We start from the raw sequence: 26,784 nt of genomic DNA on the forward strand, positions 1-26,784 counted from the left end.
GTGATTCCAGACTACTTGCTACTGGCTTGGCGTGGTAAAGTGTCCTACCGTGGAGGATGAAATAAGGCAGCCCTCCCCAGAAACCTTCTGCAAAGGCTTTCAGAGTACCTCCAGAAGAGCTTAATGGAGATGTCCCTGGAGGATTCCCGCCCCATCCCCAGACACGTTAACAGACTTTTCCAGTAGCTGTACTGGCCGCAAATGCATCCCAATTCTTCAGGGCAAATCAAACATGAAACACTATTGCTTTTAAACCCTGTACTGTACTTACAAATGTACATTCACCAGAGCTGCCTTCTCCGGCTTCAGGGTTGGGGATCCTGCCTTGGGAGGTATTGGCTCCAGGGTGATGAAAAGGTCCTGGCTGCCAGGGAGAATGGATTCACCGCTCACCTGCTGCGCATTCTCCTCCTCCTCTTCCTCATCCACAAAATCCTCCTCCCTGTTGAATGAGACTACCCCTTTGCAGATGTCCATGGACAATGGTGGGGTAGTGAATGCCATGCAGCTGATTGTAGAAGCAGCATGTATGGGGCTCTGACCCGGAGTGACCGTTTGCCTCCTTTGTCTTTTGGTAGGCTTGCCTGAGCTCCTTAACTTTCACGCAGCACTGTTGTGTGTCCCTGTTGTAGCCTCTCTCCACCATGCCGTGTGCGATTTTGGTATATATATTAGCATTTCTTCTTTTTGATCGGAGTTCAGCCTGCACAGATTCATCTCCCCATACAGCAATCAGATCCAGTGTCTCCCTTTCGGTCCATGCTGGAGCTCATTTGCGATTCTGGGGGGACTGCATGGTCACCTGTGCTGCTGAGCTCGTCACGCTGACCAAACAGGAAATGAAATTCAAAATTTCCCGGGGCTTTTTCTATGTACCTGGCTAGTGCATTGGAGTTCAAAGTTGGTCACATTGGAGCACTCTGGGATAGTTCTTGAAGGCCAATACCATCGAATTGCGTCTGCACTACCCCAAATTCGACCCAGCAAGGTCGATTTTAGCGCTATTCCCCTCACCAGGGAGGAGTACAGAAGTCAATTTTCAGAGACCTTTAGGTCGACAGAACGGGCTTGATTGTGTAGATGCAGTCATTTTAAAAATCTACTTAACGCGATTAAATTCAACCTAACCCCATAGCGTAGACCAGGGCTTAGTTGTTTATCAAACTATTTTTTCTTCCTGTCCCAGGATAATATTCTCCCTGTGTTCACATAGGTGAAGGAATTTGAGTGAGCGATAAACACTGTACTAGGAAAATTACTTTTTGATAACTCTCTCCTTTTAAGGTTTGAGCATTCAGAACAAGGTATTTGACTGCTTTATAAACTTTAAAAAAAAAAACACCTTAAATTCAGCCTAGCACTCAACTTTGAACCTTACACTGCTACAAAACAAAATTGGTGTGAATATCTGATATAATTAAACCTATGTATCAATAAAAAAAATAGTAGTATAAAACGCAAACTGATGTTTTTCAATCAAGAAAGTGGAGTGAACCTGGATTGTAACCATGGGTGGTGGGTGAACCCCGGGCCCTGCCCCTCTCACCGGAATGCAGAGGTCCCCTCATGCAGCTGCTAGCCTTCCCTCTTCCCTGGCTGTCTGAGCACCCCAAGCCCCAGGCTGGTGGCACAGCCCCCCCACAACCTCAGAGCACCAGGTGGGTGGGCAGGGAATATGGCCCTCCTCCCCTAGCCCGAGTTCTGGACGGTTGGGCGAGCAGCACGCTTCCCCCATCCCCAGCCCCAGAGTGCCGGATGGGAGGCATGTACCTCCACCCCCAAAGCTCAGGCCAGCCCCCATTAGCCCCAGCCTGGGCCCTGGCCACAGGGGGGAATAGCCCTCTACAACACAGCGATGGGAAGCAGGAAAGGGTCGGGATGTGGAGCGTGGGCAGGGCTACACAAAGCTGTTTGGGGAGGATCAGACTTCCTCGGCCTTTGATACCCACCACCAATGGTTGTAACCTCAGACCTACACTTCAACATGCATGTCAATAGCTTATTTGCTCTACTGAAACAGCCTCTCAAACTCAGGATTCTTCCTGACGTTAGAGATAAATTGCCAGTTTTAGGCAGATAATTTCATTACACTACTGTGTTGCCAATATAAATGCTTAGAAGGATTTACATAATAAACATAATCAATTATTTAGATAATGGTATAGAGTACACTTATAAAGTTTGAAGACAATACCAAGCTGGGAGGAGTTGCAAGTGCTTTGGAGGATGGGATTAAAATTAAAAATGATCTGGACAAACTGGAGGAATGGTCTGAAATAAATAGGATGAAATTCAATCAGGACAAATGCAAAGTACTCCACTTAGGAAGGAAAAATCAATTGCACACATAAAAAATGGGAAATGACTGCCTAGGAAGGAGTACTTCAGAAAGGGATCTGGGGCTCAGAGTGGATCACAAGTTAAGTATGAATCAACAGTTTGTAACACTTTCCAAAAAAAAAAAAAGCAAACATCATTCTGGGATGTTTTAGCAGGAGTGTTGTCAGCAAGACACAAGAAGTAATTCTTCCACTCTACTCCATGCTGATTAGGCCTCAACTCGAGTATTGTGTTCAGTTCTGGGCACCACATTTCAGGAAAGATATGGACAAATGAAGAGAATCCAGAGAAGAACACCACAAATGATTAGAGGTCTAGAAAACATGACCTATGAGGGAAGAATGAAATAACTGGGTTTGTTTAGTCTGCAGAAGATAAGATTGAGAGGAGACGTAACAGTTTTCAAGTGCATAAAAGGTTGTTACAAGGAGGAGGGAGAAAAATTATTCTCCTTAAGATCTGAGGATAGGACAAGAAGTAATGGGCTTAAATTGCAGCAAAGGTGGTTTAGGTTGGACACTAGGAAAAGGTGGTTTATCAGGGTGGTTAAGCACTGGAATAAATTGCCCAGGGAGGTTGTGGAATCTCTATCATTGGAGATTTTTAAGGGCAGGTTGGACAAACACCTGTCAGGGACGGTCTAGATCATAGAATATCAGGGTTGGAAGGGACCTCAGGAGGTCATCTAGTCCAACCCCCTGCTCAAAGCAGGACCGATCCCCGATTAAATCATCCCAGCCAGGGCTTTGTCAAGCCTGACCTTAAAAACTTCTAGGGAAGGAGATTCTACCACTTCCCCAGGTAACGCATTCCAGTGTTTCACCACCCTCATAGTAAAAAAGTTTTTCCTAATATCCAACCTAAATCTCCCCCACTGCAACTTGAGACCATTATTCCTTGTTCTGTCATCTGCTACCACTGAGAACAGTCTAGAGCCATCCTCTTTGGAACCCCCTTTCAGGTAGTTGAAAGCAGCTATAAATACCCCCTCATTCTTCTCTTCTGAAGACTAAACATCCCCAGTTCCCTCAGCCTCCCCTCATAAGTCATGTGTTCCAGTCCCCTAATCATTTTTGTTGCCCTCCGCTGGACTCTTTCCAATTTTTCCACATCCTTCTTGTAGTGTGGGGCCCAAAACTGGACACAGTACTCCAGATGAGGCCTCACCAATGTCGAATAGAGGGGAATGATCATGTGCCTCGATCTGCTGGCAATGCCCCTACTTATAAATCCCAAAATACCATTGGCCTTCTTGGCAACAAGGGCACACTGTTGACTCTCATCCAGCTTCTCGTCCACTGTCACCCCTAGGTCCTTTTCTGCAGAACTGCTGCCGAGCCATTCAGTCCCTAGTCTGTAGCGGTGCATTGGATTCTTCCATCCTAAGTGCAGGACTCTGCACTTGTCCTTGTTGAACCTCCTCAGATTTCTTTTGGCCCAATCCTCCAATTTATCAAGGTCCCTCTGTATCCTATCCCTACCCTCCAGCATACCTACCACTCCTCACAGTTTACTGTCATCTGCAAACTTGCTGAGGGTGCAATCCACACCATCCTCCAGATTATTTATGAAGACATTGAACAAAACCGGCCCCAGGACCGACCCCTGGGGCACTCCACTTGATACCGGCTGCCAACTAGACATGGAGCCATTGATCACTACCCATTGAGCCTGACAATCTAGCCAGCTTTCTATCCACCTTATAGTGCATTCATCCAGCCCATACTTCTTTAACTTGCTGGCAAGAATACTGTGGGAGACCGTGTCAAAAGCCTTGCTAAAGTCAAGGAACAACACGTCCACTGCTTTCCCTTCATCCACAGAGCCAGTTATCTCATCATAGAAGGCAATTAGATTAGTCAGGCATGACTTGCCCTTGGTGAATCCATGCTGACTGTTCCTGATCACTTTCCTCTCCTCTAAGTGCTTCAGAATGGATTCTTTGAGGACCTGCTCCATGATTTTTCCAGGGACTGAGGTGAGGCTGACTGGCCTGTAGTTCCCAGGATCCTCCTTCTTCCCTTTTTTAAAGATGGGCACTACATTAGCCTTTTTCCAGTCATCTGGGACCTCCCTCGGTCGCCATGAGTTTTCAAAGATAATGGCCAATGGCTCTGCAGTCACATCCGCCAACTCCTTTAGCACTCTCGGATGCAATGCATCCGGCCCCATGGACTTGTGCTCGTCCAGCTTTTCTAAACAGTCCCGAATCACTTCTTCCTCCACAGAGGGCTGGTCACCTTCTCCCCATGCTGTGCTGCTTGGTGCAGTAGTCTGGGAGCTGACCTTGTTCGTGAAGACAGAGGCAAAAAAAGCATTGAGTATATTAGCTTTTTCCACATCCTCTGTCACTAGGTTGCCTCCCTCATTCAGTAAGGGGCCCACACTTTCCTTGACTTTCTTCTTGTTGCTAATATACCTGAAGAAACCCTTCTTGTCACTCTTAACATCTCTTGCTAGCTGCAACTCCAAGTGTGATTTGGCCTTCCTGATTTCACTCCTGCAAGCCCGAGCAATATTTTTATACTCATCCCTGGTCATTTGTCCAATCTTCCACTTCTTGTAAGCTTCTTTTTTGTATTTAAGAGCAACAAGGATTTCACTGTTAAGCCAAGCTGGTTGCCTGCCATATTTACTATTCTTTCTACACATCGGGATGGTTTGTCCCTGTAACCTCAATAAGGATTCTTTAAAATACAGCCAGCTCTCCTGGACTCCTTTCCCCCTCATGTTATTCTCCCAGGGGATCTTGTCCATCAGTTCCCTGAGGGAGTCAAAGTCTGCTTTTCTGAAGTCCAGGGTCTGTATTCTGCTGCTCTCCTTTCTTCCTTGTGTTAGGATCCTGAACTCGACCATTTCATGGTCACTGCCTCCCAGGTTCCCATCCACTTTTGCTTCCCCTACTAATTCTTCCCTGTTTGTGAGCAGCAGGTCAAGAAGAGCTCTGCCCCTAGTTGGTTCCTCCAGCACTTGCACCAGGAAATTGTCCCCTACACTTTCCAAAAACTTCCTGGATTGCCTATGCACCATTCTATTGCTCTCCCAGCAGATATCAGGGTGATTGAAGTCTCCCATGAGAACCAGGTCCTGCAATCTAGTAACTTCTGCGAGTTGCCAGAAGAAAGCCTCGTCCACCTCATACCCCTGGTCCGGTGGTCTATAGTAGACTCCCACCACGACATCACCCTTGTTGCTCACACTTCTAAACTTAATCTAGAGACTCTCAGGTTTTTCTGCAGTTTCAGACTTGAGCTCTGAGCAGTCATACTGCTCTCTTACATACAGTGCAACTAGATAATACTTAGTCCTGCCATGAGTGCAGGGGACTGGACTAGATAGCCTCTCGAGGTCCCTTCCAGTCCAACAATTCTATGATACTTTAAGCTTTATATATCAACTTGAAAAAGTAACTACCTTTCCAACCCCTCTACGCCCAATCATTTTCCACATCAGAAAATGTTTGAATAAATAATGTTATTTGGAAACACAGAAACAGAACAGACAATTCAGAACACCATATGATTTAGTATTTTTTAGTCCTGCAGAACCAACACAGCTCTGGGCAAGTAAAATTCATTTTTCTTCTTTGCACATCAACAGATTTATTATAATTGCAGATATTTTGCAGATAATTGCAGATAAATTGAGCATATATGCTATGAAATTTAGTGAGCTTCAAAAAGTTACACAAATTATGACTGCGTTTTCTATATCCCTCTCATCTTCTCTTTCAATCACTGTGGTCAAGAAACAGAGCAAGATGACTGGGGTCTGAAATTAGCAGAGGAACTCCTGTTGCAAGATTTCATAAACCTGACAAATTATCCCTGCGGAAGATTTTGCTTTGCACACCTTAGCACAATGAAATTGTGTATTGGCAGATGGGAGAAGATAGACAGTGAAAAAACTGTCAATGACATCTTTGATATTTAATACTAAGTAGAAAATCAATTTCTTGAATCAAACAAGTACAGTTATAAAAAGAGTTTATTTCCACTGCATTTCTCATTTCATTTTCCTCTGAATTTGTTATATTCATGTCTAGCACAGAATCAAGAATAATTTGTATGAGTTTCCTTGAACTGCAGACTCATCACCACTAGTAAATGAGGTTACACATTTAAGTTTAGCTATTTTTAAAAATCCCTGATTTAAAAATATTATAACAAGGGGCACTTGTCTAGGAATTGTTTTGGGGAAGTTCTATACCACAGGCTATAGCGGTCAGGCTAGAAGATCACAATGGTCCCTCACCTTAGAATCTATAAATCTATTGTTAAGTTTATCACTAAAATCCTAAAAATATTGTAACAGCTGGAGAACATCCTCTGAATTTTTGTTGTCTACAATGTGTCCACTGTGGCTAAAATTTAAAAACTACATACATCTATAGTTATCTAGAAATTATAAAGCACTGATCTCCATTACTGCGGGTGAGACAATCAACATACCACTAGATAAATAACAAAAGGATGACTTGATATCTGTTAGACAGATGGCCACAGTGGACGGTGTTGAGAGAGTGTAAGATTTGGGTGAAAATGTTTGTAAAAAAGGATCAAAATGTATGTGTTATTGTATAAAGGTCAATACCAAGTTAACTGAAAGCTATTAAAATCCCTGTCCCTTTAACTTAAATCATCCTGTGTAATATTATTCCACTTTTTATTTTAGCACAGACATGGTTTACAATGTATATACACCGATTTCTATTTTGCATTTGAAAATGTACACAAATTGAAAGAGCAGCTTGTATAGCAGTTTTGTCCTACTGCCAATTACAAGTAGTAATTTTTAATTCAACCAGATTTTATCTGAAAGATCATATTAAACATTTACAGAAAATGGAAGCAAAAGTTGGCTGTAAAATCATTCACAGTTTTAGGTAACTGGAGATTAACAGGCAAGAGTGTTTTTGTTTTTGTTTTTCTTGTTCTTTATTTTTTTCCTTGAGAATGTAGCATGCTTCACATATGATCTTTTAACGATATCCATTTTTATCTTCTTGTTCTTTTTTAGCCTGTGATTTCTGTCAGCTCTGGAAAAAAAAAAAAAAGATAGACAAACCCATTACTACATGCTATCAAAGTACAGGGAATTATACATTGTCGTATACAAATACATAAATACAAGTTAAAAGACTGGACTGTTCATGAGCAAAAACTCAGAAGTATTATCACAAAAACAGCTATTAAAAGGAACATTTTCTTTGAAATTGGATTTGTGAGAGTCTAATTAATCTCCCGAGGGATAAGTTTATCCACTTTAACTCGAACACTGACACAGGATCACATTTATTTTGCACTATATATATATATAAAATCTTGACTCAGTCGTATAATTTTAGATCCAAATGTTTATAAACATTTAAAAGTGTGTGTGTGTGTATATATATATATATATATATATATATAAAATCACAGATCAAATATAAAACATGGCAATTGTTGATACTGCATGTTCAATACTGAACTTCTCTGCTCACTTTACTATTGAAAAAAGTACACAATGTTTAACAAACATAATAATCTGCACAGAATACAGGAATGAAAACCTAAATAATTAACATGTGGATTCTTTTCCATCTGTCATGGGCATCCAACATGCTATCAACTAAAAACTACACAATCTTTGTACTAACAATTGCATACATTTGCAGGTGTTTACATTAACTAGCAAAGAAAGCCCATGTTAATCCAACAATTCAATGCACTAGAAACATGTGGAGAATAATAATAAACAGTGATCTGTAAGAACTACAGTATTTCAATAAGATATAGGTCTTTGATCTCACCAAAACCTGCCGGCATGCAAAGTTTCATGGAAAAGCAAGGTCACACTTATTTTCATGTAGATTTTACTTCTTTGAGGAAAAATATTTTTGGAAAAAATTATGAATGAGGATTTCCCCTACATTTTGGCTATATATTATCCATAATTAGAATGATTGGAAAACAGAAATGTTCAGCTAAGCCTTGCATTGATATTAGATAGCAAATTACACCTGAGCTGATGTAGTATGGACACAAAATGCTAATATAGTTTTTGGACTGTATATACAGAGGCATCTACTCATAGAGCCACAATTTCTGCCATCTCACCTATAAAAAGGAAAGGTTAAAACACTACATCATCCACTAATAAGTGCACATGCCTTACTAAACTTCAGTAACTGCATGCTCTTATTATGGTCATCTTGGTTGCTCTGCTTTGGACAAAAAATAATGGATTTAAACTCAAAAAACTAAAACCTTACAGTAATTGTGGTTCTTAGAGCGGGATCCATGTGGACAAAACATCTCTAGGTGAATATGAACCCCATGTACACAAAATCACTCTTTTGGCCAACTGATGACCATGGAACCATCCAATGAGAGTCCCTCACTCAAATGCATAAAAGCAACACAGTCCCAACTGCTATTCAGTTCCTTCTTACCACCCATGACAGTAAGATGGAACACAAGTGTCCTTGTAGCTCTATCTCAGGGGTTCTCAAACTGGGGGTCAGGACCCCGCAGGGGGTCGCAAGCTGTCAGCCTCCACCCCAAGCCCTGCTTTGACTCCAGCATTTATAATGGTGTTAAATATACAAAAACGCATTTTTTAATTTATAAGGGGGCGGGGAGGTTCGTACTCAGAGGCTTGCTACGTGAAAGGGGTCACCAATACAAAAGTTTGAGAACCACTTCTGTATCTTCTCTTATTGTTTAGTTCTACCTAGTGTTAGTTATTTAGTAGCTAGTTAAGCTTGTTGACAAATTAAAATCTTTCCCCCCATTTTTAATAGTTACCTTGGTGTTAAGGCAGTGACTATGACTGAGTCTAAGTTTCCAGACTTAGAAACTTGTCTGGTCTGTGAGGCCATTCAATGATGGACATATTAAAGTGCCTTTATTACCTTAGAGAGGGGTATGTGCCTGGAATATGCTCAACATGCAGATCTTTTTTCAAAACAAACCCACGAAACGCCAAACACATCTATTTAAAATTGTTTTCATTAGAGTGCTTCAAGTGAGAGACTCTGAAGCTCTCTAGAAAGAAGCTCCTGTCTCTTTTAAAGTCACATCTACACGTTAGCTGGGGGTGCGAGTCCCAGCTTGAGGAGACATATGCTAACTCTGATCACGCTAGCACACTGAAAATAAAATGAAGCTGAGGCACTGTGAGCAGCTAGATGTGCCAAGTACTTGCCTAGCACCTCCAATGGGCATATATTTTTAGCACACTAGCTCAATCAGAGTTAGTGCAAGTATGTCTCCTTGAGCTGGGAATTATACCCTCATGTTAAAGTGTAGACAGCTAAGTCTGGCTCAGCCAATCATGGGTCTCCTAAGCTTCTTTAAAACCCGGCACTTTATCAAAACAGGCAGAGTCTCTCTCAAATTCCCCACAAAAGTTAAACAGATTGAGTGAGGGGCTCAAGGACAGGGTGCATGTGCAGTCCCAATGGACACTGTTGGCCAAAATATGACCCCAAATCCATGAGGCAATCCATGTGGACAAACACTTGAAGTAGTCGTATCTCCTTTTTATAGACAAGGCTGAAACAGAGATTAAATGTCTTGGCCAAAGTTACAAAGGATGCAGGCAGCAAACAGCATGTGAAATGAAAAAACTCTTAGAACTTCCTCAATTTATTCATTATCACAGACAATTTGAGGTTACTGAACAACTGTTTCCCTACTTCTATAAAATCATTTTCATGAAATAATAGTCACGTCCCACAATTGAGAGGCGCAGTGTCAAACTTACTTGCCAGCTCTTTCAGTCACAGAAAGATTAGGACAGGTGCTGCGTTTGTGACCTGCTCCACTACAAATAAAGCAGACAGCTTTAGCACTCTCACAAGTGTGACCTTGAAGAGCACAGCGATTGCAAGTGTTGCAGTGAATCCAAGCTGAAAAATAACAGGGATTTATGATTTTGAAAAGACTCACAAAAATATATTAAAATTGAAACATGATTCTAACATCAAGAAGTTTACAGATTGCTTGCAATTTAAAAAGGTATTTTAAGGTTTACGTTTAGTTTCTATTTCACCAGCCATTTTTTTGTTTTCACTAAATGTGCCGGGAGAAAAGAAAAAAGGAACTAGGGACTTCCCCATTAATTCATTGCTTTTCTTTTAGTAAATCCAATAAATTGATAAAACTGTTCTGATGTAGTAGTACTATATTGTACTAAGCTCATCACAGGGATGACAGTCTTAATCTTGGAAATATGATACAGTAGTTAAAGTAACCAAGAAGCTTTGGCTCTGAATTGATAAACTAGTCCTATGTAGGCACAGACAGCTCCAAATGAGAGTTGCTGAGCTGCTTTCATGTATCTGAAATGATAAAACACCTGGCAGGGAGAGGGGACTAGGTTAAGAACCATTTATATATGTTTATAGAATTCAGCTGAGAAATCTATGTAAGAATTTTTTCATGATTCTACAATATACAGGAATCAGACTATTTAAGTTCTTCTATAACTAATACAGAAGGAATCTACTGTGCCTTGATTCAACAACAAAAATGTTTTCGCGCAGCTGAAATCCACTCAGACAAGCTGAATTTTGGGGGCTGTCTATGGAAGTTGGTTTTTTTGGTTTGGTATTTTTGCAAGGAATCATTGTGTCTTTTATAGTTTACTATTTTCATTTCTAGTTTTTGTTTTGACTTCTTTGGACTATAACTTATATAGTAAATGTACTTGTATTACTTAGAAAAATATTTTCTGTACTTACAGGGCTTTACGCATTTTTTGCAAAGAAAGCAATGTTTCCATCGCCTTCCATCCTATGAAATAGATTTTGTAAGTAATTTGTTAATTTTAAACACAAATATTTTCAAACATTACTAATGAAATATGTACTATAATTTTAAACTGTACTGTACTCCCAGTCTTCCTGGCATACATCACTGAAATATTTCAAAAATATGGCACATGCATGTACATAGTTGGCATACACAGATACCCTGAAAACACAGATCCTGAGCATCCTTTGGCAGCTGTTAGCAGAACTGATGTGCCTTAAAGGATAGCATATTTTTCCACCTTTCCAAACACAGGAAAAATGGTACATGGAAGCAAGCTTTTGATGAATGGGGTCATGAGGGTGAAGGGCAAATGCGTAAACTTCTGGTGTCCTTCTTCCAACCCAAAATCAATCAGAAAAAGGAGACAGAAAATCCCACAGGACCTGATCAATAGCCCAAATCAACAGAAAGCCTCCCATACTGAGTTCCCTGCCACGAAAGATATACTGTCAATATCAGGACGGGTTTATAACAAAAGTATGCAAATACATCACTTTACAAGTGCTAAAATTCCTTTCCAGAAAGAGGGACTTACTTTTGATGTACATGAATTGCAGATCTCACAGTGCTGGTTCCCTGAACTAACATATCGCTGACACACAGAGCAAAACCTGAAACAAGCAGTTACAAAAGTATTGGTCTGCTGTTTGCTCAGAGAACCTTATCAATGAATCAACTCAACAAAAAGTTGCACGAGGAATGCAAATTTAGTTTGGTAAATTTAAAATCTCACTATCAAGCTATGGAATAATCAATTTGTTTTTTGGTTTTTTTTAAATACTGGCTGGAGTCACTTGCGCATACACTGTAAGCAAATCCGTTTATACTTTACCTGTAACCCTCTTCCACAGGAAGTACTATCATACTTGGGGAAATGTTGGTGAAAATACGAACAGGAGACTGTTTACGGCCTGTCTTTCCATGTTTATAAAGTGCATGATTATCATAGTCTACCTAGAAAATGAAGGCATAGGAAGAACAAATTAATTAAAAAAACCTCTAAACTTCCTCCCAAGTACTATGCTAAAAAGTGACAATGGCATTTAGCATGTTTACTCCCTTTCTACACCCTCCAAGAGGTTCATGTTTCTATGAGTTAGACTCCATCCCCAGTGCAAACAAAATAGCAAAATTAAATTATAAACTCTAGAGCAGATATTAGGTCATCATTATTAATTAGTGTGATTAGACTACTGGGGGTGACTCAGGGTTCCTATCACTTAACCTAGTGCATCTTCCCTTTTTATTACACTGTTGCGCTGGGTAAGGTTATTTTACAGTTGCTGCGGAGGAAAGAGATATATCTCCTTTGTTAAAATAATCCATTACTTAAATGAAAACTGCATCCAGTTTCCTCAGCCTGGCAGCATGAAAGTTCACAGGCTAAGAAGCATTTCTCATCCCACATAAAAAAGTTTTAATTACAATTTCTATTTCTGAGCCTAGTGCTGGAAACTGGTACCTTGCTGTAGAAACGGTCACCTTGGACACTACCAAAATTACAGAGCCAAAAATGTAAACCTGTTTCCAATATAAACATATACAGCGTTTAAAAATATTCCCTTCTTTCCTCAGGCCATTGAACTGAAGTTAAGACAGGTTGGAAACTATTTACTATTGCTTGTCTTGGGCTCTCAGCAGTCAGTGTCAGAATTTCACAATAATAGACTGCAATCACGCATCAGACTTTCACAAGAGATGAAGCTCAGAATGAATTTTTCTATCTTAAAAACGTGCTGCATGGTTTATTTAAATAAGCATTTCCCCAAACCACCATGTCATAACTCAATGCAGAAGCAAACACCAGCCCTTGTTACTAGGAAACTGGCTTAATTGAATAAGTAAGGCGAGTTCTACCTTCCTAGCTTTAATTGTATGTATCAGTAGTGTGATGTACTCAGATGATATAGTGATGAGTACAATAGAAATGTAATATTGTTAGGACACCCAAGTCATTTTACACAATGGTATAAAAACCGGATACGCATAGTTCACCAATTTTAGTACAGAATATAAAAACATTTGTTTCACAAGGAAAGATGTTTTAATATATTTCTAACAGACATCCATACAACACAATTGACCTCACAGATACAAATCCTTTGATATAGTACAACACTCAAACAATTTTATAAATTACATCTATCCACTCATGGAGCCAAAACCATTTCATTGCTTTATCCCTGACGCTTCGAACAAGCATTTGCAAAAAGAATGTTTGCAGTGGTATACAGATCCCATTTCTAGCCCTGATGGGTTGTGAGAAACAGACCTTCAGCTTTTCATTGGTCCAGGATTTAAAGTTATAAAACTTCACTGGCCCAATGGGTAAGAGAAATTCCACGTTTAGGAAAAGAAAACTGTTTGGGTCTTATTTATTTAAGAGAGCTGTTTGAGTAACTCAAAGAGCTTGTCTACAAAAGGATATTCAGGGCAAGTCTACACTTAAAGTGCTGCATTCATGCAGCTGCACTGATGGAGTTGAGCCACTGTAGACACCAAATAGTCTCGGGGAGGTGGATTAACTGAGCTGATGGGAAAGCTCTCTCCCATTGACTTAGTGAAGGGGTGGGCAAACTACAGCCTGGGGGCTACATCCGGCCCTCCAGACATTTTAATCTAGCCCTCGAGCTCCTGCTGGGGAGCAGGGTCCGGGGCTTGCCCCGCTCTGGCACTCCAGCCAGGGATCGGGGTCAGGGGTTTGCTCTGCTCCACATGGCTCCTGGAAGTAGCAGCTTGTCCCCCCTCTGGCTCCTACACGTAGGGGCAGCCAGGGGGCTCCACACGCTGCTCCCGCCCCAAGCATGGCTCCCGCAGCTCCCATTGGCTGGGAACCACAGCCAATGGGCACTGCAGGGGCGGCACCTGCGGATGGGACAGCGCACAGAGCCGCTTGGCCATGCCTCTGCGAGGAGCCAGAGGGGGGACATGCCGCTGCTTCCAGGAGCTGCTTGAGGTAAGAGCTGCCCAGAGCCTGCACCCCTGCCCCAGCCTTGATCCCCCCCTCACCCTCCAAACCCCTTGGTCCCAGCCTGGAGCACCCTCCTGCACCCCCAACCCCTCATCCCCAGCCCAACTCCAGAGCCCGCACTCCCAGCTGGACCCTGCACCCCAACCCCCTGCCCCAGCCCGGAGTCCCCTCCGACACCCTGAACTCCTCATTTCTGGCTCCACACCAGAGCCTTCACCCCCTCCCACACCCCAATCCCCAATTTTGTGAACGTTTATGGCCCGCCATACAATTTACATACCTAGATGTGGCCCTTGGGCCAAAAAGTTTGCCCACCCCTTCACTAAGTCAACAGCACAGTTAATCTACCTCTCTGAGAAGCAGTAGCTATGTTGGCGGAAAAAGCTCTCCCACACAGCACTGTCTACACGGGGGGAGGGGGGTGTGTGTTAGGTGGGTATAACTATGTTGCTCAAGAGTGTGGATTTTTCCACACCCCCGAGTGACACAGTTATACTAATAGAGGTCTGTAGTGTAGATCAGCCCATAGAAATATTAATCCAAATTAACTAAAGGTGGGAATTTAAAATGGAGTAGCTATACTGCATTAAATCCCTGTGCGGACACACTCATTCAGAATTAAAGCAGCCATATTCACTTTGGAAATTAAGTAAATTAAACCGAATTAAGGCCACTTTAATTCTAAATGAGAATGTCCACACAGAGGTTTAATGCAGTTTAACTAATCCACTTTAAATTCAGACCTTATGGCTGGTTTATGCTGAAAACTTACATCTCTCAAGGATCTGAAAAATCCACCTTTGAGAGACATAGCTGGGTTGATGGAAGAATTGTTCTGTTGACCTAGCTAACATTTCTTGGGGAGGTGGATTAACTACAGCGACAGGAGAACCTGGCCCATCACTGTAATGAGTGTCTACGCTGAAGTCCTGCAATGGTGCTGCTGTAGCATTTTAAATATAAACATACCCTTAGTTAATGATTAACTTTCCTGAATGACCCCATGTGGGCAAGCCCAAAGCTTTGTTATATTAAAAGCATCTCAAGTGAGAAGGATTAGTGGATAGCGGGCTGCTGAAGTGTCAAAGGAGCTTGATGAAGGCATCACAGTGCTCCACAGTTTATCTGAGAGATCACCAATATAAATGTGGAATATATGTATCAGGTTAAGAAATAACTTGACAGATGTTGTGGTGTTTGCTCTGCTGCACAGTAAGGCATGAAGTTGAAGACAAATTGCCTTTTGCACAGAAGTATTTTGATTATCTACAGTCCAGCCCATTTTAATTTCTAATATATGTAGGGTGAATTAAGAGCATTAATTAGATTTGGTCATACCTGGTAATCCATCATACTGAAGCTTGGGAAAAACTCAAGAATGCGAGACTCAAAGAAGTATGGAAATATCCAAAAAATGGGCAACTCTTTGCTACTGTGATCTAATAATAAAAAGATTCAGATATATTTTTTGTTAAATAAGGAAAGCAGAATGAACTGCATGAAAATGTACTAATATTTATGCACCCAAAGCAGTTATGTGTGTGAGAATAGCTCAAACGGAACCAATTCCGTTAAGAGGGCAGAATGTTAGCCAGACCACTATGGGTAGTTAGCTTCCACCTGGACAACAACCAAGGACAGGTGTAAGTGACATTGATTTAATGTCTTATCCACAAAACAAACATAGAAGAAATTAAAAAAAGAAAAGAAAATGAAACTTTGTATAAAGAAAGTGAGTTGTTGCAATGTCAGGACATTAGTCAAGAGCACCTCAACCATTAGTTAAAACATACATTTCAATTTAGCATATTGGTCTTACATCTTTAGAAACTAGAATGAAAATTTGTGTACATCAACTCAAGAGTCAGGTACCATTTTAAACAGTAGTTTATTATTACGGGGTGATGAAGTTATTAACTCCAACATCTTATTTGCTTGTAACACATACCTTCCTCTTGAATCTCTCTCCATGTTGCAATCAGCTTTTTGAAACTAAAAGCCAAGGGCTCCACCAAACCTCCAAATGGGGGGTCAGTCACCAATATGACTCCTTCACCTTTCTCTTGATGCAAGAATTTTCTACAGATTTCATGTGCAGCCTGCAGGAGATATAGGTTACTTTCCAGAAAATGAGCTCAAAAAGTTTAAGGACAGCATTGGGCATTATTAAAAAATGTGTTTTTTATAAGTGTGCAGTTTCCTTTTAGAAGTCTGAAAATGTGTATTGCATTTTAATTTTTTTAGTGAATTTAGTGTTTGTAAAAACTGATAGACTAAAAACACTGAAAATGAGTCCTTTATATTTCATAGGCTAGATATAGTAAGGATAGCAACAGCTCGAGCTTCCTAACACTGCCCCTCTTATTGGGTCCTAACCCTGACCTGGAGAGATGGAGGCTGCTAGGAGCGAGAGAGTAGCTCAATCTCAATGCCAATTCAATATCTGCTCTTTTCCCTTGGCTGGCAATTAGTGCAAATTATGAATGCAGATGGAGAATAGCTACCCCACTAGGAATTAGGATAAATTCACCAGTTCATTCCATATCATTACCAAATCTATTACTTTTCAGAAACCAACATTCCATTTTGGAGCTGGATTTCCACTGATAGCCTTTCACATCTAGATTAGTATTCTACTAACATCTGTTAGGATATAGATATTCAGGTCTGTCTGTAAAGGCCTATACTCTAAGAATTTAGGTGTATTCTTATCAGTTGGCTAGTTCTAGAGGTATAAAAGAAAGAATCAAAATCACTGTCTGCTGGTGTAAGGGCCTTCTCTTACTGTGACAGTCTGAGGCCCTGTTCTTAGCTAAGGCCTTTGGCTAAGCAGCAGAGGCAGCCATAAACAGGGAAGTGAATGGTCACATCCTCACATTCCAAACTAGTCATATTGAAATAAGGTGCTATTGGGCTGTTAGGAATACAATCCTGTCCTGATAGTTCCTATCACTTCCAGAGAAAGGGAAGCGCCTAGAAAATGTAAAAGGAAACTTAGTTTGATAGCATCCTGTCTGGCAAGAACTCACTTATCAATAGCTGGGATGTGAAATCCTCACTTCTGTATTGTCTTGTCATTATAGTTCCCACTTTGCTATTGTTTGTCTGTATAATCTCTGTCTGGTTCTGTGATTGTTCCTGTCTGCTGTATAATTAATTTTGCTGGGTGTAAACTAATTAAGGTGGTGGGATATAATTGGTTACATAATCATGTTACAATATGTTAGGATTGGTTAGTTAAATTTCAGGAAAATGATTGGTTAAGGTATAGCTAAGCAGAACTCAAGTTTTACTATATAATCTGTAGTCAATGAGGAAGGGTGTGGGTGTGGGAGATGGGAACAGGGAATGGGCGTAAGGAAATTGCAATCATGTTTTGCTAAAGGGGGAAATGGGAACAGGGAATGGGAGTAAGGAAGTTGGAATCATGTTTGGCTAAGGGTAGGAATGGGAACAGGGACACAGGTGTAAGGCTCTGTGGTGTCAGAGCTGGGAAGGAGGATACTAAGGAAGGAAACTGGAATCATGCTTGCTGGAAGTTCACCCAAATAAACATCAAATTGTTTGCACCTTTGGACTTCGGGTATTGTTGCTCTCTGTTCATGCGAGAAGGACCAGGGAAGTAAGTGGGTGAAGGAATAAGCCCCCTAACAACATCCTACACAATCATGTACTGTTCCTTCCCCTATGAACCATGTCCAACTCTGTCTGGTGGAGGGGGAGGGGGGAAATCTTTATAATAACTTCTATTCATAAAAGTGCAGTGGTTCAATAGCCTCAAATAATTTATTATACTATTATGTATACACTTCTATAGTGCCAATCATTTGAGACTTCCCATAAGTTAAAAAATTAAACTACAATGGGGTGTAACTATCCCTAATTCACTTTTTTTTCATTTTCCTTTTTTTTTTTTTTTTTTTAAAGTGAGACACAGTAATACTTTAATAGAATGATAAAGGATTGGATTTGAACCAAGAAGGCAAGGAAAGTTTATTATGGGCCTGAAACCTCAAATAGCTATTTTCACTCCTGAACGTTAGTTTTCTTTATTATTTTTGAGTCAACGTTAAAAGCTATGGTTTATGATGCAAAAATATGAATCCTAGGTGAAACCAAACTAAAGGGCACTGCTACAGATATATTATTATAAACTGGTATCTACAATAACAATGGCTCCAGAGGAGACTAACATTTATTGTGTAAAATTACTTTGATGAAGGTATTGTCAGAAACAATCTCAAATTTGTAGGTTATATTACAATATGGTTCCACTCTGGAAAGTGACTATAGATATGGCATTGTGGGGTTGCATGTTTCTTTTCAATGATTTCCAGACCCAAAGTGCTCAGTATACCGGTAAAAAGATGTTTTTGCTAACTGTCAACACTACATATTTGTCCTCATTTCAGACAGTCAAGCTGAGATATTTCTATCTTGAACACTTGTAGTAAATCCTGCCCTCAGTGGACCAGTGTAACCCCACGGTCTTCAGTGGGACTTCAATAATAAATTCTACTAGTGATTCACAAGTGGGAAGCTTGTTCCCTCTTCACTGTGTTGGATCTGCAAGACTAACTGGAGTAAAAAGCAGTAGCCAGCAGATAGGATTCTGAAGACACAAAGGGAGTAATCTGCTGAGAAGGGTGGGGCCTTTTTTTCTCCAAGTCACTTCTCAGAGTGGATCCTCACTTCAAGCTAGTACAAACAGAAAAATAAGATACAGCAGAACTTGATCACTGAGTACACCAGCTAACGGAGCGCCAACTACTAACGATCTGGGATTGAGGAGGAAATTTTCCTGTGGATGGATTATTGTCCATTATAGGACTTCTGACACCCTCCTCTGAAGGATCTGGCTTTGGCCACTATCAAGACAAGATACTGGACTAATGGGCCACCATTCTAATCCAGCATATTCCTAACTCTGTTGCATTCCTCAATATTGTCCATTTGAGATGCTTTCTTTCTTATGTAAGAAAATAACTTGTACTGACAAACTCTCTCTCTTTAATACAAAATAACTAAAAAGTATTTAAAGTAAAAGTAACTAAAAATATTTAAGTAGCACTAGTTAAAATAGGCAGTGATGTCCTTGGATATAATGGTATAAGTTACTGAAGAAATTGACACTGCTATTCTTTGATCTAAAGTAGAGTTTGCTGGGCATTACATTATGGTAACTATTTTATAATATGTTTTACCATATCAGTAATATGGACAAAGTTCTACATGAACAACATACACAGCTTTGAGAAAACATTCAGGGAATTTGACTGGCCCTTACCTCTCCACCAAAGAAATAATGGTTAAACATATTATAGTGGCAGAAGTCTTCCTCTGTATAAAACTGTGAATACCTGTAAAATAAGTTTTGAATGTAATAGAAAACATAAATTCCTGTATGTTAGTAATAAGATTTAGGGTGAAAACTTGTGAGCACAGGGCCATGACTGGTTAATTACAAAATATCTTGACAGGCTGAGTGCAGAGGACAAGTACTTATATTAGCCAATCATTGAGCTAGTTGGAAAACAAGTATACCACATGGATCCTGGCTAGGGAAAAAAAAGAACAGATGGCAAAAATTAAAAATGAAATAAACCACACAGAAAAAATAGTTTGTGTATGTTCCCCATACAGACAGACACTTAACAAAACCTACCTGAAATCAATATCTAGCAGAAGGCTTTTAACACTGGACTCCTGTTCTCGTGATGCTTTTAATCGGATCAACTCATGAAGCCTGAGGTAATTAAAGCAAAGCAGTTTAACGTATCATATCATGAGTGCTTCAGAAAATAGTTAACTAGACAAAGAATGACCAATAGTTTTCCAAAGAAAACAGCTTATTTTTCAGATGAAATCACACTGAAATCTCCCAAATTCAAGTTATCAATCTTTCAGTTCCACTACTATTTAAAGTTAGAAAAAAACATCCCATTACCTGAAACACGATATTAGAGATTATAAAGCAGTGGAGATTGTTGAGCCCATCAGAATTCTCAATACTTTTTTTTTTTTTTTTTTTAAATAAAGAGAGGCTTCTTGTGTCAAGGAGAAATCCAGTGCACTTCAGTGCCACTACCATGGAAGACAGCAAAATTCTACTTTCTAATGAAAGAAGACTGTTGGTACTTCACTATAATATTTATAAGGCCTTCCCTTCCTGTATCTTCATAAGATCTTCATGAGCTGCTTTGGCAATACCAAGTACCTCAAACCAGAGCTCATGAAGGCACTTTAATGTCACATACAGAGGGAGAGAACCCTTCTGCTAGATACTGAATCATGTAAGAAAAAGGACTAAGCAAATTAGGTCTTGTCTATACTACAAAATTAGGTCGATTTTATAGAAGTCAATTTTTAGAAACCAATTTTATACAGTTGACTGCGTATGTCCATACTAAGCGCATTAAGTGGGCAGAGTGCATCCTCACTACTCGTGGCTAGCATCAACTTACAGAGCGGTGCACTTTGGGTAGCTATCCCACAGTCTCCACTGCCCATTAGAATTCTGGGTTAAGCTCCCAATGCCTGATGGGGCAAAAAAATTGTCGCGGGTGGTTTTGGGTACATGTCGTCAGACCCCCCTCCCTCCTTCGCTCCCTCCGTGAAAGGAACAGCAGACAATCATTTCGTGCCTTTTTTCCTGGGTTACCCGTGAAGACGCCATACCATGGCAAACATGGAGCCCACTCAGCTCACCGTCACCGTACATCTCCTGGGTACTGCTGGCAGGTACTGCATTGCTACACAGCAGCAGCTCCTTGCCTTTGCGGCAGATGGTGCAGTAGGACTGATAGCCATCGTACATCTCCTGGGTGCTCCTGGCAGACCTCGGTGAGGTCGATCAGGGGCGCCTGGACATACATGGCTATCCTCCTCTTAGAGCACCGAATGGGAGCCAGAGACTCCAGGTCATTCTCTTCTTTAAGTTTTGTCTCATGGAGATTCAGTCCTGCCTGGAATATCATGTGAGCTGGAGGCCTCTCCCTCAGGCTGCTCTCCCAGCCGGCAGCACCGCGCGGTCGCACCTACCCCAGCCTACCCCTTGCTCCCATGGCTCATGAAGCCTGGAGAGTAGTAAGAGGCAGTTCAACTATAGGCTGAGCAAGTGCAGAATGGTGGTAGAATGTGCCTTTGGACATTTAAAAGCTCGCTGGTGCTGTTTGCTGACTAGGTCAGACTTCAGCGCAACCAACATTCCCATTGTTATTGCTGCTTGCTGTGTGCTCCATAATATCTGTGAGAGTAAGGGGGAAACGTTTATGGCAGAGTGGGAGGTTGAGGCGAATCGCCTGTCGTCCGATTTTGAGCAGCCAGACACCAGGGCAATTAGAAGAGCACAGCAAGGCGCGCTGCTGCGCATCAGAGAGGCTTTGAAAACCAGTTTCATGACTGGTCAGGCTTCAGTGTGACTGCTGTGTGTGTTTCTCCTTGCTGCAAACTCACCCCCTTTGTTGATTTTAATTCCCTGTAAGCCAACCACCCCCCCATCTCGAAATAAAGTAATTATTGTTTTGAAACCATGTATTCTTTCTTTATTAATTAAAAAAAAATATGAGATAACGGACAAGGTAGCCTTAGTGGGATGGGAGAGGAGGGAAGGACAAGGCCACATTGCTTATTGTAGCCACACTAAAAATCAAACGGTTTGAATGACAGCCTTCTGTTGCTTGGGCCATCCTCTGGAGTGGAGTGGCTGGGTGCCCGGAGCCTCCCTCCCCCCAGTTCTTGGGCGTCTGGGTGAGGAGGCTATGGAACATGGGGAGGAGGGTAGGTGGTTATAGAGTGGATGCAGCGGGGGTCTGTGCTCTTGTTGGCTTTCCTGCAACTCCAACAAATGCTTCATCATGTCCGTTTGCTCCCCCATTAGCCTCAGCATCGCATCCTGCCTCTGCTCTTCGTTCTCACTTAATTCTTTCCTGGCCTCTGCCACCGAATGCCTCCATGCATTAAGCTGTGCCCTATCAGGGCAGGAGGAATGCATGAGCTCGGAAAACATGTCATCGTGAGTGTGGTTTTTTTGCCTTCTAATCTGCGATAACCTCACGGACGGAGATGATAGGGGGATGTAGAATGTTTCTACGCTCTACAGTTCTGGGGAGACTGCATGGTCACCTGTGCTCCTGAGTTCGCCACGCTGACCAAACAGGAAATGAAATTCAAAAGATTCTGGGGGTTTTCCTGTGTACATGCTAGTGCACCAGAGTTCAAAGTACTGTCCAGAGCAGTCACAATGGAGCACTCTGGGATAGCTCCTGGAGGCCAATATCATCGATTTGCATCCGCACTACCCCAAATTCGACCCAGCAAGGTCGATTTTAGCGCTACTCCCCTCATCGGGGAGGAGTTCAGAAGTCAATTTTAAGAGCCCTTTAGGTCGACGGAACGGGGTTGGTTGTGTGGATGCAGTCATTTTTAAAATCGACCTAATGCAGCTAAATTCGACCTAACCTGTAGTGTAGACCAGGGCTTGGTAACAAGAATTTCTTGCAAGACATATTGATGCTCACTAACATACCTTGGTGTGCCAACACAAAGCACTCTTTTGAATCCTAGAGCAATAATAAGGTCCAGCAGAAACTGACAGCTTCTATCTGCAAACAAATACTGTGCATTTGTCTTCTTATTCTTCAGTGGACACAAAAGTTGACTGGGCCTTTGTAAATGGGCAATGGAGAGATCACTTAGTATTTGATGGCCAGAGTGTTTTCCCCACTCCATTGGCAATAGCAACTGCTGGCATTCTTGACAAAATTTCCTTTTTGATAATGGCAATAGACCAAACTGCTTAAACCTTCAAATACAAGATAAAATGAGGAACCAATTTTAGAAAACAAACTATTGAATGAAGGTATGAAATTAGTCCAAGTATTTTATAAAAGTTTAAATAATACAGTAGTACTATTTCAAAGGTACTGAACCCTAATCAATTAATGGTTAGGAAAAAAAAATGTTCAACAGCATGCTTGGGAAAAGCCTTACTTGACAAGAAAAGGGTGTAGCATGGGGGCTAACTGTGTTGTGAATCTCAACAGAGATTGGTATACATAGAGAAGAGCCTATTCCTGCTACCAGCTAATCAGCTACTCCTTTAACTTAAGTGGTAGAAGCCTGTTCCTTTGCTGCTAAAGGTTCAAATGACCGTAGTAACTGAAGATATTGGGCCCCCTCCACACTTCTAACAGGAACATGGTCAGCAATACCCTTGGACTGGGGCAAAAACTTCTTCTACAAACTCTGGAGTAGGATGATAGCAAGACCTTTATGAAATATTCAGTAGTGTACATTTCTTTTGTGCTATCCAGCTCACTTAGTCGAGTAATTGGCTTTCATTTTTATATTATTTTCCAACTGCATTCACTACTTGATTTGAACTCCTACTACTGCTGATACATTATTTTTATTACCTTAGCGCCCACGATGTGCTAGGCACTGTCCACTCATACAAAGATACAGTCCCTGCCCTGAAGAGATCACAATTTAAGGAAACTTTTCATGTAATTTTATCTTCATAGTTTATTGGTTCTTATTTTCCCAAATCTTGTCTGTAATTTTTCATATTTTTAATCAGCATAATGGAGGGATGATCAGTACATATGATGTACCTAAACTATCTACATGCTCATATTTAGTAATGAAAATGCACATAGTAACAATACCTTTCCACGTTCTGTCTGTGTGACAAAGAGGGTTGACAACTTCTATTAACTCCTTCTCGTGCTGAAAGTCTACCTTCTAACACCTGTAGATATAGAAAATGTAAACAAAGATGTGAAACTAACTATGCTATATGAAAAGTTCACACTTCTCTGTTGAAAAAAAGGTATGGATTCCCAGAAGACCTAACATTTCTATTTCAGCATCTGACTATCCCTGCAAAAGATCCTACTACTCAGAAGAATTCCCACAATCCCTGCAGAGATCATGGCAGCATTCAACATACTGGAAAGGTGATTCCCTGAAAAAATTCAAACAGCCTATGAAAGGATAGATTCCCTTCTTTTCATCCTTCTACAATAATAAAACCAGGAGTGGGAAATCAAAAATGTTCTGTTGCAGTGGAGTGAGAGAAGGATTTACCCACTGTTAAAGGATGCCACAGTCTTAAATGAGATTCTAATCCCCTTACGGAGTATAAACCTGGTCCTGCCACCGAGGACAATGAGAATTTTGCCATTGTCTTCAATAGGTGGAGGATCAAGGCCTTGTAGCTGTCCTGAAGGTATGACTGACCCTCCCCAAGTATTTTAAAAATATTTATTTTATTCCTATAAGAAATTCACACTTCCTGTCAGATTTTATTTAACCTTTTTAATGCAGCTGCAAAACATCTATAAAGAAGCGACAAAACTAGTTTATTTAAAGGACACAATGGAAGGCTGTGAAGTTTAATGGACTAGGAACCAAGGAACCTAAAGTATGTATAATTCCTGTATGGACACGTCTATCCACTGGCAACACCACTTCACTCCACACAATCCAGCGAATAGCCATCTCACACAGTTTTCAAGTTAGATAACTTTTCATCACTTCCAAACAGCTGGGTTTGAACAACAGACCAAATGGTGAAAGGCTTAAGAATCGGATTGATAAACGTCCATGCTAATATCATCCCCCAAGAAGTGAGTTTTAAGATCCAATTTGAATCATGCAGACATGTTGAGAATAGTATTGGAACAAGAGATAAGTTACACACTCATGAATGTGAAGAAATGATAACACTAAGCCCAGTGGGAAGATACTGTGGCAAGCTATTCCCTCCGAGCTCCACCAATGCTTATCAATCCTAAGTTAACATTATTTTTAAATTGTCTGAGCAAAGACATACAAATCAGGAAAGGGTGCAAGGAACTGTATTGTGTTTTGTAATATTCACGTAGAGTGACATTTAACCTCAGCTGTACTTCCTTTGAAAGCAAATCCTATTTGAAACTGGATCTCCAGAGCTGCGGGGATATTTCACCATTTAGCCCATTCTCTTTGTCCAACAGCTGGAACTTTAGAAATAGTAAATATTATTGCTTCTCAGATAAAAGAAATCTTCAGTTCAAATATATATACGCACACACATATACATATACACATACACACACACAGGGAAAAAAAACATTAACCATATCTTAAATAGTATTTTCTTACCTTTTCATTTTCCCACTGAAAAAAATTGCAGTCTTTCCTATCTCTACATGCTGAACAAGCATAAAATCTTCTTCCCTCTTCTTTTCCTTGGCTAATCTTTACAAACAGAAGAGTAGGACCTAAAGAAGAAATGTGCTGAGATCAGTACCTTTAAAAGAAAAAAATGCAATTTTTCCATTTGCTACAACACTAGCTATAAGGGATTATAGAATTAGATTTGAGATATATTTATGGCCATCCCTCCCCGAACCTGCCTACGTCCCCTCTGCTACAACTCGCCCCCATTCTCTCCAGCCCCTTCCCGTCCCGAGTTCCCTCCCCATCAATCTCCGCTGGCCTCTGCTCCCCTCCAACCAGCCCCCATTGTCCTCAGCCCCACCTTTCCTTCCCCTCCCCTGACATCCCTCCCTCCGCTCCCCTCCTCCCCAGCCCTTTGGCTCCCCGCCAAGCCCTCTGCCCCCTGCTCCCCTCCCGGGCTCCGTCCCACTGGCCGGGCTCAGGACAGCGCTACCCCGCGACTCACCGTGCGGGCAGCAAGGAGCGGGCCGGCCGGCCTCCTGCCCCAGCACCACCGCCACCCCCGAGCCCCGCAGAGTCCTCTCGCTTCCGGCCGCCGCATCCCCCATGTCAATCGCCAAACCCCGCTCCGCGGAAGCTGCCATGCCACCGTCCCGGCAGCCTCAGCGCCCGCCGCCAGTATCGGGTGGTGATGAGTCCTGCGGGCGAGAGAACACATGCAAACCCCACGCTGCGTGCGCCGGCTGCAGCGCCACCCCGTGGCCGGAGGAGCGCCCGCCCCAGCTGAGTAGCACCTGGGATTTGCAGCCCTAGTTTAATGACAAAAAATACAGACTAACACGGCTGTTACTCTGAAACCAAACATTAAGTGTTTTCCTCACTTCTGTCCCTTCCCTCGCCCCCATCCGCACAGAGAGCTGCGGCTGCACCTGCCCAGCCCAGGCCCCATTTTGAAATTTTATTCTCGCACATCTTTTAAAAACATGATCTCCTTGCTGGAGGTGGGGAGAGCTGAAGGAGTCCCACAAGCTCTGGGTTTTCTTGTTCTGCAGGAGCTGCGCCTTGGTTCTTGTCAAGGAAAAGTTAGCACATGTGACTCCATTTTGGTTTGGGGCCCACCATTGTCCAAAAACAAGCACATCATGCACCAGGAGGCCTGTTCCCTAGCTACTGCATTCCTGTGAAAATCCTCCTCCTTGTCTCCAGCCTGCCTTGACTCCCAGTATCTGTTCTTTGTCAGTCCCTAAACTCCCTATCTCCTGGCCTTTGATGTGAGGTCTCCCATCCTGATAATAAAAGTTACTGATGCATGGCTTTAGGACCATGCTGTGTAATTAACATACTAGTTTAGCATGAGGAATGCACCAAGCAGGGATAGGTGGTAGATAAGAAAAGGGTTTGTTTATTAGCTAAGGTTTCCACTGCACAAGAGCAACATGCTTTGCTAAAAAGTATATAACCTTTGTATAATCTGTATTCGGGGTCCCCTCCTGGCTAGCAGGG

At 41.6% G+C, this 26,784-nt stretch overlaps 1 protein-coding gene across 2 annotated transcripts; it reads right to left on the reverse strand.

Annotated features, from left to right (window-relative positions):
* Positions 1 to 6,309: 6,309 nt before the first annotated feature.
* On the reverse strand, positions 6,310 to 25,928 carry ZCCHC4 (zinc finger CCHC-type containing 4). Of its 2 annotated transcripts, XM_077815791.1 has the most exons (13): positions 25,787 to 25,928; positions 25,264 to 25,382; positions 23,784 to 23,866; positions 22,643 to 22,918; positions 19,781 to 19,861; positions 19,403 to 19,475; positions 16,064 to 16,214; positions 15,454 to 15,554; positions 11,977 to 12,098; positions 11,680 to 11,755; positions 11,072 to 11,123; positions 10,093 to 10,237; positions 6,310 to 7,378 (listed from the first exon to the last, which is right to left on the reverse strand). In XM_077815791.1, exons 1-13 carry the CDS (start codon positions 25,923 to 25,925, stop codon positions 7,237 to 7,239), a joined length of 1,560 nt encoding a protein of 519 aa, XP_077671917.1. In that variant the 5' UTR covers positions 25,926 to 25,928; the 3' UTR covers positions 6,310 to 7,236. The 2 variants fall into 2 exon arrangements, with proteins under 2 accessions (XP_077671917.1, XP_077671918.1); XM_077815792.1 differs by lacking the exon at positions 11,072 to 11,123 and having other exon boundaries at positions 7,239 to 7,378.
* Between the last annotated feature and the right edge of the window lie 856 nt (positions 25,929 to 26,784).

The sequence above is a fragment of the Eretmochelys imbricata genome, chromosome 4, assembly GCF_965152235.1.
Source record: "Eretmochelys imbricata isolate rEreImb1 chromosome 4, rEreImb1.hap1, whole genome shotgun sequence".
Lineage (NCBI taxonomy): Eukaryota > Metazoa > Chordata > Testudines > Cheloniidae > Eretmochelys > Eretmochelys imbricata.